Source organism: Solea senegalensis, linkage group LG20 (assembly GCF_019176455.1).
Source record: "Solea senegalensis isolate Sse05_10M linkage group LG20, IFAPA_SoseM_1, whole genome shotgun sequence".
Lineage (NCBI taxonomy): Eukaryota > Metazoa > Chordata > Actinopteri > Pleuronectiformes > Soleidae > Solea > Solea senegalensis.
This window is the reverse complement of record NC_058039.1, coordinates 13,022,821-13,037,978: the sequence shown is the minus strand read 5'-3', so window position 1 is coordinate 13,037,978 and position 15,158 is coordinate 13,022,821. Positions and strand designations below refer to the sequence as shown.

Here is a 15,158-nt window from a genome sequence, read left to right as displayed (position 1 = left end):
GCTGTAAAAGGGGACCAATGGATCCAAATGATTTTGTCCATATACTCTAATGCATCTACATGAACAAGCATTTGATCAGGTGTGCCTAATAAAGTGGCCACTGAGTGTGTGTCTCATTGTGTAATTTACCCTGAAATGAGTCACCACTGTCCCCTTTCTTATGTAGCAAATTAATTCCTCAGTGTGGAACCTAATCTAATCTAAATTCTGACAAAAACCTCTAATATGATCTGTTGTGCTGCATGATCTGGGTGTATGCCGTGGAATCTTTGCTTAATTTTTAGGGGCCCTCAAATCTCTGAAGTGTGGGAACCTCTGCTCTCAATAATCTAGTCTTAATTGTATGCACATGCAATGATACTGAACAGATGAGTCAAATATTGCCAGACAGAAAGAAGTGTTTGAGATGCACTTGTAGTGGCTACAGTGAGATCATGGTCTGTTCCAAGTCCAAATAAAAGACCACAGTGATGAAGAGTGAAGACACAACATGTTCACTTAACCAAAACCACTGTTTTTAACCTCAACCAAAGGGCTTTTGTTGTCTCAACCACAGATGTAAACTAAGAAGAGTCATGCAGGGTTTACACTGTTAGATATATACATATACTATCTGCTATAAGATGACAGTGAAGGTTCTGACTCGGCAGTTTCCTCAAGCCTCCAGTGACTTGCTGAAGTTGAAGTCAGCAAAAGTAACAAGGTTACTTTTTTCGAAGTGTATAAATCTCACTTACATGACACATGGCTTGATCGTTGGGGACTGAATTTCATCTGTGTAAAAAGCTTTTAAAAGTCAGCTCACTACACCTTTATTCAGGATAATAAAATTAAGTTTCGAGCAGATCGGTCCGTGTAAATGGTAAATTGGTCTGTATTTATAACGCTTTCTTCGGTTTGATGACCACTCACAGCTGCATTACACTACAGTTTTGCCATTCACTCACACTTTCGTACAGCGCATCTTCTATCACTCATCATACCCATTCACACGCTGCCGGCATAGCCGTCAGAAGCAACATGGGGTCATGTGTCTTGCCCAAGGACACATCGGTATGTAGACTGGCGGAGCCAGGAATCTAACCCACAAACCTTCAAGTTGAAGGACGACTCACTCTCCCACTGAGCAACCATCGCCCCAATGTACAGCCAAGTTAAAATGGCCGACAAGTTGTAGTTTGTAGATGTGTTCAGGTTCAGTGTCTTGTGTCATGTAGGAATTTTTGAGCCGATCGGTCTGAGAAAGTTACACAGCACTTTCTGTTCTGACAGTAGCCGTGGCCACGCCCTTTAGAATCTGATAATCTGATAACTTTTCACCTTTGATCTATCTTGTATAAATTGACATTGACAAATTGGCATTTTTTCATGTTAGTGTGATAAACGTGCTCAGACGACTTTGTTCATTTATGCACAGAAGCACGCAAATCGCCAAGATGGACGGCAAATTCAAAATGGCCAACTTCCTGTTGTGTTGAGGCCACGTTCCCAATGGACTTTTTTGTTCGTCTTTGGGTATAACATGTTCCTGCCAAGTTTTGTGAAATTCAATGCAACTTAGTTTTGGCGTGCTCCATCCATGTTTCTTCCTTAGGGTCTGTGCACTATGTCTATCGCTATATCCCATTTTGGCCACACCTGACCTCCATGCAAAGTTTCCACCCCATGTTCTGAAAATCTTCTCCTCATCTAGGAAGAATAGTTTTGACAACTGGCACTCATTACCAAAAATAAATAAGTGGAATATTTCACATTGCATTCAAACCCCATCACTGACACTAAATCTTGATAAGGGAACGTTACGAAACAAAACAACCTCCCTTTGTGAGTTTAAAACGAAACCGCGAGAAATAAATAAGACTCGTTACGAAACGCCTCACAAATCACTTAGTCCCAATAATATAAAACTGTTAAAATAGAAAACAAGGGGCAACGCTGGTGAACAAAAGTCACAGAGAGCTGCTGAATTCAACAGCTCTGCCCGTGACCTCGCTCTCTCACACACACTGATCCTTCATCTTGTTGCTTGTGCCCGACTGAGCTGCCAAATAATGAGGTCAAGTGTGAGAAAGCGGGAGCGAAACCCTCGCACCGACACTGCAGAACACCTGTTTGACAAGCAACATCTTTGTGTGTGTGGACACTGGGGTTTTTCCTTTGTGCTGCATCTGCAGTATCTGATTCAGGGAAAGCTGTAACGATCCCTCGCTCTCAAATCAATACACAATCAATGGCTGCTTGTCGGGTTGATGGGAGATCAAATCCAGTTTAAACCGGCTGCAGCCGTGAGAAGATGGACACAGAGAAATATTTGATCATGGGTGTGATGATGAGGTTTAAATGAGATGCTGACTCCAGAAGATTAGACTTTGTTTAGAAATTGGAAATATTTTAACGTCACATCAAAGTCTATTGGATTACTCAAAAACTCCCTCTTTTTATTATTCAACAGAACATGAAGTCTCTCCCAAATCACTGTTCCTTTGTGTCTTAATCAAATATTTCTCAGTGTTGTGACTCAGGAAGTACAAATCCTTTCTCCTGGAATGGGCTGCTCCTTAATCCAATAATGGATCAAGCATTAAATTTAGCTATTTTAAGCTAAAACCATGTAACTGACATTCTCACGGGCAAACTATAGCAACACAAGGGCACCAACGGGAATGTGTTTTCAATTTGATCCACTGGATCCGGAAGAACTTCCTGGATCTGTATTGAACTTCACCTGCTCATAGATATTACCATCTTATATAAACATGACAGAATCCACCCTGATCTGTGAAAAAATCGCCAAGATATACACATGTTAAATGGAACTGAACCAAGTTTGCCACCAAATAATAATCTGGACCTGTAATCTGGATTGGAGCTGGTGTAGTCTGATGGTAGCGTGTGTTATCCTGCATACCAAATCTTAATGACAGAGATGTGAATTTTTACAGTTTTGCCCATTATAAGAGATGGGGATTCCTGGAAAATGTGATTATTTTTTGTAAGAAGTTGGACCCCGAGTTACGTCCACATTCAAAAATAAGATTTATGGAACAACTGCTTTACTGAAACATCATCTTATTAAAAGATACTAGCATACAGAAGCGCATTGCATTCATTTGAAAAAAAGAACTTGGTTTTTCTGAGTAATTAATTTTTTGGTTTGTTTTTTGTAATATTTTTTTTCTGTTTTTCTGACTAATGTTTTTTCCTGTTTTTCAGAGTAATTTTTTTCTGTATTTCGTGCTCCTTTTTTTCCACTCGTAATTTTTTTTCTGAATTACCGAGAACTCTCGCGAGAACCTCCAACGTGCAAGTGACTCCCATATTTTCAGCAGTCACCTGATCGTCTCTTGAGTCACCACATGGTCAGCCTGAATGCATTTCAAATGCATCATCTTGCATCCATGGTGCATGGCATGCCATAGCAGTCCAACTGATACTGGAGAAACAGATAGCAGATCTGAATGGGCTTTCCTTCTGAACAACCGCAGGTACCTGCGTAAAGTCGACAAACTAATGGTAATACCATCTATGTGACTGAAGGACAGGACTATATCCCAGTGTCTTAAACCCAGATCAAATAAAGCTTGATTAAACTAAACAAGCCGTCTATGTTGTTATAAATGGAACTCTCAATAAAGGAATGAATGTGTTTATTGTTTCAAATGCGCTCCAAACTCAGAAAAAAAATGATTCAGTAAATCAGAAAAAAATTACTCTGAAAAACAGAAAAAAATAAATTACTCAGAAAAACAGAAATAATTACTCCAAACCAATTTTTTTTTTCAAGTGAATGCAATGCACTTCCGTACCAGCACATGACCAGTTCTGACCACTTAAAATCTACATTTTACAAATTATATTCTATATCAGTCCTCAGCTCCACTCCGATCACATACTTGTAACATGTAAACTACATCAGTTTAACGGAAGACAGGAAGTGGTTTATGTTTGCATTTAGCCACTTGAAAGCCCATTGAAACCTATGCTACAGCAACAAGAAGTATTGCCTTTTCTAAACCCATTAAAACACTTCTGGGGTAAACAGGTTAATGTGTGAACCAATATTGTTGTGTAATGCCTCAAGAATCCACTTTTCATCCAGAACACAGATGTCTTTACAATCATGACCTAACTCATTCTTATTAGTCAGACACAGCAAATTCAGATGTTATGTGCAGATATTCAAATTCAAAAATGCTCCCTTTCTCTCCAAACTACATAATCTACAGTAAAGTGTTGTTCTTGAAGCAACTGAAGAAAAAGAAAATTCCGTTCATTTATTAAATGTCATTGCGTGGCAGAGTAAACCACCTGACTTCAGACCCGACTGAGCTGATGTTTCTGTTTCTGTGCAGCTGCTCAGTACTACGGTGTCAACACTGAAACGCAGCCAAAGTCTCATGTCCCTCCTAATCGGAGGCTGAGGGACCTGATACACCGACCTCCGCCCCCCTCCCAGGGAAGTGGTTCCTCCCACCAATGGAGCAGAACCAGCTGCCTGCTGCAGGGTGAGATGTGAGGTGGGTGGAGGCTGGTGTGCACACACGGCATCAGAGAGACTCAGGGAGGAGGAGGAGATAAATATGGGTCTATCTTTATTCATTACAGTGACATCAAACAGACAACAAGTCAGCTCAGCTGTCACATGCTAAAAATAACCTGTTTGCTACGACCACACCCTGATATAAAAGTCACTCAACTGTCCATCACAGATTATCTGGCCGAATTATCCTGTAGTGTGAGGGATTAACAGGCACAATTTTAACGCCATCGGACGCATCCGAATCTTCACGATTTTTACGACAGAACAGTGATTGGGGGCGTGCGCAGAACCCCACAATAAACAATGAGAGCGAGTTGAGTGGGAAACGGATGTTGCATACTTTTGTTTAGAACCTTAAAAACTATGCCTATGCTGCAAAGCAACCAAAAAAAGTAGGAGTCTGAAAAAGAGAAAACAAACACAAAAGACGATATAGAGAGAAAAAGATGAAGAGTTTCATGGAGAGATGGAAATATTGTCTCCAATAATCTGGCCTGTATGAAGCATATGGTTTCTTGGCTCAAAAGTTCGATGAAAACTTAAGACCAGATCTATGAGGGTTAAATGACAGCTCCAGATCTTCTGCAGAGTTGGGGCCTGGCTCTATGGAATATGTCACTCTGCCTCTCAAAGCTGGGAACTCCTGCAGACAAAAACTGAGCCAGTGCCAGCCAGCTCACGACTAACATTCCTGGCATTAAGCGTGATTCAGTGCAGCGAGCCAGAACCAGGGTGTTAGCACCATTGTTCCACATGCCAGGACCAGAGCTAGGCCAGGAATCTGGATCCTCCAACACTGTGACACACACATGCTCAGGCTGAGGGACATGATCAAGATCTGTTTAGAAATGATGGATGTAGTGAATCTGGAGAGTAAAGCCAATGTACACATGCTTAAAACTTATATTCTTTAAAATGGCCACCAGGGGGCGATTCTACTGGTTTGCACGCAAGTCTATGAGAAAATGATCCGACTTCACGTCTCATTTATAACATCAATAAACATTTGCCTGAGGAGGTTTTGGTCTCAATCGCGAGTTTGAGGTTTTCTTCAACACAACGTGGCGTCCATTTTGTAAAACATGGTCCCATTGGTGGGGGCGTGGGCTGTCCCGTCGTACAGCTCGTTTGTCTCAACTAGAGACTAATCTCAAGCTTTGTATGAGATTAGACTGCAGGCGTTGAAGAATAACCGATCGCAAGGGAGCGACATTTTTCTGTCGCCTCATAGGCTGACTCTCTAGCTCCACCCTGACTGTACCATACCATTTCACTCTGGTACCTCAAGAGACGAAGTAGTAGAAGAAGAAGAGAAGAAGGTTGGGGCTGGTTATTTTGCTACTTTTCCTAATGGAAATGCAAAAATGATGTTCCACTGGAAATATGGCTTCATAATTCCCAGTAGGCTCAACACTGAGAGGTGTAATGCTGCTCTCCACAGGTCAAACTTCTCTATCACAGTTCCTCTCATCTCCTCAGTCGCATTCTTCTTTATCGCAGTCCAAAGCTCTCACACGCATTTCAAAAGTTCTCGGCTACAGCTCAAAGTTTGTCCACCCAACCGCCTTCTCCTTTCTTTGAGATTTGAGTGGTGGTCCTCACACTCTCTGCACGCCCCATCCCTCGTTTCATACCCGGCTCCACCCCCTCATTATGATATAGTCTCCTTAAAACAGTGGACAAAATTGCAAGACATCAAAACATCAGTTTATAATCCAACGGGTGACATCGCGTTCATCAGCCACACGAGTCAGATTAATGGCTGTTACTGACCATTTGCACCGGACCGATCAATGAACATCCGGTCCCTCCTTAAAGAGAAATTCAATGCTACATACCGCGAATGACTGAGAGGAATGAGACGAAGTATCCAGGAGGAGACTGAAACCTCCCCGCTGGTGACATCATCCTCACAGTCAGATTACAAAGACCGTCATAGTGTCTCAGTGACCAGTCAGTGTCCTGCAGGACAAACCATGGACTGAGTGTGAGACTCCAGTGTCTCTGAACACTGTGGGAAAGTAAACACCAACATCATGTTGACAAATCACCCAAGGTTATTATGAATAGTAATAAATCAACCTGTTTAATGATATTTAATTATTATAGTTACACAAATTAAGAGATTAACACAGCATTACAACAGGAAGAGAGTATTATTATTATTACTATTGTTAGTAGTAGTAGTTTGTATGAATTATTTAGTGATTTGATTATAAATCCAATAATTTTAACTTTAAGCTGCAACGATTCATTGATTATTAAATGATTACTAAATTAATTGCAAACATTGAGGGTTTTTTTCTGGAATTAAAACCATAAATATAAATAAAACCTTAAATATGAATATTTTCTGGTTTCTTTGTCCAAATAAGAAAGAAAAACACAGATGAACATTTTTTCAAACAAATTATCCATTAATGGAGAACATAGTAAATAGATTATTTGATTATCAGAGTAATCACTAGTCGCAGCTATATAAGGGTTAAGGTTTTCTTGCATGTAGAGCTAAAGAAAGTGAAATTGTATTAAAATCACAATATTATTATTATAATATTTTCAAATTGCAATATTTGAATTTTAGATAAATATATTGTCATGACCTGTACACATCATATTCTGCAGTCTGAGGAGATCATCATTGTTTCTCACAGATCGCACAAATATCACACAGTAATCATTTTAAGTAGGGATGGGAATCAGCATTGGTCAAAGTCACTGGATCGGATAACGGACAGATAAAGATGTAGAATCCGATACAAAAATACTACATATTGCATACTTCACTATGCACAGGCTGTAAATAAAAATGAAAATAAAAATCAGCAAACACATTTTAGCTGAGTCATATTCTGCCTTTTTTTTTTCCTCCTTTTTGGGGAGAACAATATTTGTTAATCAGCTGGAGAATTATGTCTTTGAAACGACTCAGCACAAATGTGTTTGTTAACAGCTCGGTCTAAAATGACTGTATCGGACTAATATCGGTATCAGCAGATACTCGAGTTTCAAAAAAGTGGTATCGGGACATCCCAAATTTTAAATGTTCAAATGAGAACGAGGAATAATGACGTAAAAATTACAATTCCCTATGATATCGCAACTTTTAACTTAGTTTAACTTGCAGGTGCATTTTGAATCATAACTTAAATCATAATTAAAAGAAAACAAAACATTTCAGGGTGAGTTTGGCCGTAAAGAAGCTGTACGAATGTTTCAGCCGCACGTGTGAACAAACGGAGAACAAACAGGTGGTCTCACAAACTCATGTGAAGTATCGGACGAGTGTGAAGATTCTGCTGATGCCGCTGCTCTCGTCTACACTTCACTGAGCTGCTCTGTTTGTGCTCAGCGCCGATGTGGGATGGAGACGAGGTGTGAACATACATGGAGATAATTTACGAGTGCTTCCACTGTCACAATGAGACTGGACACACACACACAGTCAAGAGAAGCTTGGACCGCGTCCATGTAGTTTAAAAGGTGCAAAAACCATGTTTTATGATCATGCGCAGAAAGAAAGGAAACACTTGTCATGATAAAATAAAGAAGGCCTTTTTTTCTATGCCAATAGAAGAGTAATGATAATTTTGATATATCTATAAATGCAAGGAAAATACGCCTGCTTGTTTGTCTTTTATTCAGAAAAACTGTGCAAACTGTTTGTGTTGCAGGCCCCAAACCGGGCAGATGACTTATTTAAGACACCAGTGTGATAAGAAATGCAAGAGATATCAGGAGAAATGCAACAAATATAACACTTAAAGATAACCCTAGCCCCACCTCCATAACCCTAACCCTGTATTTCTGTCAAAAGCTTGCCGTTCAACAACCTTCACCAACTCAAAACAACATTTTCTAAACCGCTCACTTTCCTGAACCAAAGTCCATATTGAAAACACACAGGAGCTGCTGGTGGAGTGCAGTCACATTTTGGTAAGTTTGTGTCACTGAGGTAAATCACAGTAAAGGATTTCAAACGGCGAAGTCATAAAATATGTTATTTGAACATACTGATGGAAGCAGCAGTGGATGTTGGGATGTGAAATCTTTCATTTTCTCTTTGGACTCTTTGGTGTTGGAAGTACAGGGGGTTTACAAAGAGACACAACACCGCAGAATAAGTTAGATGTTATCTAACAACCAGGATATGAGGAGTGTGGAAGTGTCTAAGAGCACAAGGTGCACACATACCTTAAAGACTATTACTATTTTTGAATATGAGGTCAAGTTCCATGAAACTGATCTGAGGCAAATACTGGAAGTGAAGTGTGGACACGCCCCCTCAACACAGAGTTACACAACATACACACACACACACACACACTTCAAATATTAGCCCTAAATTAAACCAGTTCCTCTGAAGTGAGGTTCTGTCTTATTAGGACCAGGTCTCCATGAAGACGACTGGTCCTGATGAGGTCACACACACAGTCTGGTTTCCAGGACTTCAGATGACATTAGACTTGACTGATTTACATGTATTTCCTGGAGACTTATTCTTATCTTAACCATAACTACTACTGTCCAAACCCTAACCTACGTTTCCCAGAGACATTAACCCAACCTACGACATGTTGAAACCTAACCATTAAAAGTCCTCATAAAGTGACTGTGAGAGCAGTGTCATAGCGTGAGTCGCACTGTGTTCAGGAACATGAACAGGTTTATGAACACTGGTGGAAAAGTATATTATGCCAAGCTGCCCCGAGAGGAAAATTTGAGTTATTGGCCACAAACAACAGGAAGTCAGCCATTTTAGATTTTGTCCATGATTTTTGTGCTTTTCACAGAGTTCAGATTTATAATCCACTTCAAACTTACACAAAGTCTTAAATATTTATATATAATTATATTGACTTTTTGTAAATGCTGGATATAAATGCTGCAATGTAGGACTGCATTCAATTCTGTTGTACATTTTGAACGAGCATCGACATTGAAGATTAAATTCTAATTGGAAAGCAAACAGATGAGATCAGCACAAAAACACACTGATTGTCTATAGTGAAACCTAATAAAGATTCACCTGAGAGCAAACACTCTTAACTATTCTGTTTTCATTTTAATTTCAGTTTATTTATTTAGGGTTCTGACACCATCTTGGACTTTCCAAGGACTTTCCAGGACCTTGGTCAAAGTCAGTCTTTGTAATTGTCTTTGGTGACACAGAGATCTTGGAATTTTCATTTCCCAGACAACATATAATTTGCTCTCTCTTGCTTAACGTTACTCGCTCATTGTTCTGCATGGAATCTCACATCAACGGCGGACAGAGACAGTGTTCACAACACCGCAAGTAATTACGACTTGATGTTTGTTCAGCGTAGGCCGTAGTCTACATACATCAAGTAACGCAGGACATCGTAACAAACAAAGGAGACATTTATCTAAATATCAAATTAACTTCTTTCTTGCACACAATTCAAGCACTTTCAATAATCCATGTCTGTTTAGGGTGATTTTAATAAACTTTTACAGAGCCTTGAATCTTTTTTCAATTCATACACTTTCAAGGTTTTTAAGGACCCATGGGGACAAGGGATGAGCCGATACAATACTCAATATCGGTCAGATACTGGTCAAAATCACTGGATTGAATATCGGTGTAACAGCAATTTAGCTGAGTCATGTCGTGGACCGTTTATTTCTTCTTTGGGGGAGAAGAATATTTGTTGCACAGTTGGAGAAATATCAGTCATCAGTCATCTAAAAGATTTAAAAAGATCAAAAATCTGACTGAACTGAAGTTTGTGATATCGTTATCGGTATTGGACACCAAAAAGTGGTACGGTGCCATCCGTAGTGGGAACCCTGCTTATATGTTTGCAGTTTAACATCAACAAAGCAAGGAATTTTCCCTTTTTTGTCTATCATATACTAGACTTAAAAGTCAATTAAAGAGTTTTTTGGCAGATAGTGAGTTCAAATTCCTGGAAGAATGCAAAACTAACAGAAAGTTAGGCCTTGGTGAAAGGTCACCCAAGCCTGAGGCGAGGTCACTGGAGTCGTTAGTAAGCGTAGGTGGTTGTACTGTTTTTGTTTTTTTTGTTGTTTTGTTTTTGTGGGCGTCTTTTCCAAGGTCTGTCTGCCCTGCGACGTTTCTGCCTCATTATTTCTGATTTTCCATTCATTTCCATGGGAAAAAATGAACACTGCAGCCAAACCTGGACAATACTAGTAAAAACCTCAGGAGCCTTTTTCCACACAGAGAAATCCAACACTCGATGCTACACATGCAGTAGGAAAAGATTATTTTCTTCTAACTTTAATCAGCAATATCATATGCGGCTAAATGTCACCACGTCCTTTAAGTATGTCTTAGAATAACTTGCAGAGTGACAGAGTAAACTCCAGGGATAACTGTGCAGGGCAGTATTTAAAGCAGAGCTGCATGTTTTACACCATTAGACCTTGTTCAGTTGCTATAATAACAGCGACACAATGAGCCACGCAAATACACTTGATCATCCGCACAGGAAGCCGAATTTCACCTGCTGCTGTAAATTATGGCGCTCAAGCGACAGCTGCAACAGGAATAACTAGACGTTCTATTTGCGTGACATGGGATCCAGCGTGTGGAGGAGCTGCTGACGGAGAATAACAAGCTAATTTAGCTTCCAAGTTGCACCACAAGTTGTATATGAGAGGCTATTTTTATATGTTTCAGTGTTTCCCAATGATTGGGTTGACACACTAGTGCATGAGCACAGAGTTAGCCTTCACGTGTAACAGAGTCATATTTTCACTTTTCCATTATGCACATTCTCGCATTACTCAGCTCTGCTTGGTTTGGTATCAGGCATGTTGTTTTTCCATTACTTCAAGGTACCTCCTCAATGTGGGCAGGGTCTTTCAAGGGGCCTTGAAAGTTTTGGTTCTTTTTCAAATTGACAAACTTTCAAGGATTTCAAGGACCCATGGGAACCCTGTCAAACACAACTGTGCATCAACTTCAAAAAAAAAAAAAAGATTGTACAGAAAGAAAAAGCTGATACAGATTAAAAAAAAGTACTTTCCTTCTACAGACACACACAGACCTACTTGGTAGAAAAATCAAAAAACAAAGAGCCCGTCACAAATCAACTGTAAAAGAAGAAGCAACAGGAAGTGAGGCCTTGAGGACACGGACATGGCACCAGACTGGTACAAGAGAGTCACAGCAGGAACTCTGCCGACCATGACATTCATTCATTATTCATTCACTCAGTCACTCACTCACTCACTCACTCACTCACTCACAGGAGGCAACTGCTTTGGAGGAAAATGTGTTTGAATAGAAAAAGTCTAGCCCTTTGGTTCTCTCACTGGTCACCTGCTTTAGCCCTTACTATCACATCAAAGTAATACATTTATGACTAAACAACTAAACTACATTTTTGATGCAATACGCCCTTTAAGAATGTAACTAAACTTTTAGACTTTAAGAGCCGTGTTGTGTTGTCTGATAAAGACAATACTACAAAAAGAAGACTGCTGTACTCTTGGCTTTTGTCCTAAGCTTTTATTGCTAATTGTTCTTCTCCGTGTTACGGGCAGCCTGTGGCCAAGTGGAAGGGAACTGGGCTTATCAGCAGTGAGATGCTGGTTTGAATCATGGGACAAGTTAAAGGCTAAAGTGCAACTCTCATTGCTCCCCAAGTACAGGATTTGTGGATTGTGTGTTGATGATAGATTGGTTCACTGCAGAAGTAAATCATTGGTGGTATAAATTCAGCTTAATCAAGAACAGCATCAGTCATTTTAAGTAAAATATTTTTTACATGACATAATTACTTTGCTTATGATATGCACAAGAAGTTTTTTTTTCCAGTTTTAGGGCACATTAGAGTCTTGAAGTGGTTAGATTAGATTCACAAGATAGTTTTAGGAACTCTAGCCGGGCACAATTTGCTCACCCCATTGGCAGATTTCTCTCTTAAAACACAAAAAGTCAAATCAATTTGAAATAGTTTTGTTTTCACAGCATATCCAGAGATTCTGCTGAACGTCCAAGCTGTTGCTGCAGCAACACAGTCCTGCTTTATCCTGACACAGTCACACACACACACACACACACACAGATTAAAGAGCCTGAAACCACTCATGACTCAGAGAGCTCCCTCTTCACTTATGCCCTACTGTAAATGTAGGAAAAGTGGAGCACAGCTGCTCCAGTCTGCTGGTGTCCTACAGCACAATCCACCTCCAGATGTTGTCATAACTCACCTGCTGTCACTGAGCCTGACACACACACAAGAGTCAAACTAAACAAGGCTGCCTGCCACTTAACAACAATTTAATCCAGATACGTTATCTGTGTTGTATTTCAATAATTAACTCTGATGAACGAGTGCAGGTTTAGCTTCTGAAGCAAGAGTCAGTGAAACTCTCAATAAATAATGAAGTGTACCATACTGGGGCATCATATAAACATGATGTTTTTAAATCGATTATCATAATGCATGAGGGAGGATGACGATATAAGACCAAATTGTACCTCCCGATACAATACAAAACACGACACGTGGCCCATGACACAACTAATTGGAAGACAATCATAGAGCGATGCATCGTGATATCTGTCTAACTGAAGAAAACAAAACGTCATCGTGAAAAGTTAAGTTCGGGATTTCTCTATTTATTCACAACATAGAGAACAAAGGTCATAAAGTAATGTAGCTTTCTCCACCATTATCCCGCTGTAAACTCCCTCTTCTTCAGCCATGTAGCGCCACCATGGGGAGACGTGAAGTAGTTACGCCCGGCGGTAATTAAAAACTCAATATATGCCCTGGCGTATCGATTATCATAATGCACGAGGGAGGATGACGATATAAGACCAAATCGATATTTAGACCTGCACCTGAATTTGTTTCTTCAGCTTTTACTCAGGAGCAAAACATAATCTTAAATAATGTGACATTTAATCTGGAAGTTAATTAGGGAGTGAAAGTAATGCAGGGTTCACAGTGTGTTGAGCTAACAAGATGCATTCAAAGACCCTGGTAAAGATGCACTCAAGAAACCTTCCCACACACACTAACTAAATGCGTCCTAGTGCTGCTGCCACCTTGTGGTAACAGATACACCACAAATTAAGGTAGTCATTGGAGCAGAAATATTTCATTGTATAAATAAATGTATAAAGGCATGATTGTAATATATTGAAAAGGGTTAGGTAAATGATTGACTTTTCATTTGGAACTTTGTTTTGTATCATGCTACTGTTGGTTGCCATGTTGCATACTGTTTCACCATGTCAGGACTCTAAAGCATAGAAATATAATTTCTGCTACATCTAAATGCAGGTATAATTCAGCCAGATTTACAGTACATGAACACACTCACACCTACCATTCAAACATGGTTGTCGTGGTTTCAGTATTATGTAAAGTTAAAGATGAGACGAGCAGGGCTGTCGTTACCTTTATACTTCTCTCTGACGTTTTCATAGGCTTGCACATAGTCCTGCTCCTCTGGCAGCCGCTGGCCTGGCACAAACATGGGCATTGGCACTGACATGAGTCTGGCTGATAGTGAGTCAAAGTTAGAGCACCTTCGTCTTCTCCTCCTCCCCCTGTGTGCAAACTTTCCTTTCAACTTTCCACTGACACTGTGCTCACCCTCTTTTTTTCACCCCTCACTGCTGATAAAAACCCTTCCTGGCTGTGGTGTGTCCACCTTTCTGTCTGTGCCCACCTTCTTCCTCACCCACACTTAGTCACAGTGTGTCCCAGGTTTCACTCCAGACCACCACCACTCCCCTCCTCTGCTTGAGAAATACCCAAACACACACATTCATATCAGACCCTCCTCTTAAAGGCACAGAGGCGTATAAGTACACCACAAAGACAGATACCAGCTGAGGCAGAGCAGTAGATCACACACACACAAACGCCCGCTCCACCCCAGATACAGACACACATGGCTACCTCCATGAAAAAACAAATGACAGAACTGTGCGGGGTTATTCAAGTTCCTTCTGCTGGAGAAACTAGGGCAGGACACACTGTGTGGATCCTGTTTTATTCACAGCTTTGGAAAAATGAAAAACTCCCACTTACGCAGTCACGGTTCTCCTTAAAGTCACATCATATTCCCAAAACTCGATGACGACACAGTGTTGGGTTTAAATGCCAGAGCACCACACCTCAAAACCACTGGATCACAACAGCTGGGCCTTTAAGACAATCACAACGCTCTATCTTGCAGGTTGGCAATTGGGTTGTCAACACATATTTACTGTTGTTGATCAATAATCCACTAAAAACCTGTCTGCATATAGTAAATCAAATCTGAGAGATACTAGTCTTCATCATCTTAACACCATTTCTCTTGAGGAAATCTGGCATATGAAAGCAAACTTTAACAGGCAATGGTGAGCCCAATTGGTTGCTCTACTGTATACCGGTCAGTAAAAGGTCGAAAGAATATGTTTGTTGCCTTATCTCACCTAAACACAGCCTAAATTTAAGTGTGTAAACATCTCACTCTCCCACACCAAAGTCCATAGAGAAAATCAGTGTTTTTATCTTGCAGGGACAGGGACGTTACTGGTCTACTGCTGCCTCGTTTAGTATGTTTGTGTCACTGAGAGAAACCTTACCAAACGTTTTCAAACTCTGACGTCACAAGA

General features: G+C 40.3%; 1 protein-coding gene across 3 annotated transcripts in view; it reads right to left on the bottom strand.

Annotated features, from left to right (window-relative positions):
* The window catches only part of pleca (plectin a), a 112,874-nt gene that overhangs the window by 82,188 nt on the left and 15,528 nt on the right, over nucleotides 1-15,158 (bottom strand). Inside the window, exon 1 of one of the 3 annotated variants that reach the window (XM_044052577.1) lies at nucleotides 13,948-14,269. The exons of the other annotated variants lie outside the window; for them this stretch is intronic. Within the exon in view, the coding sequence (XP_043908512.1) occupies nucleotides 13,948-14,044 (97 nt within the window). The 5' untranslated portion in view covers nucleotides 14,045-14,269. Of the gene's footprint in view, nucleotides 1-13,947; nucleotides 14,270-15,158 lie in introns of those variants that run through there. 3 annotated transcript variants of the gene reach the window in all.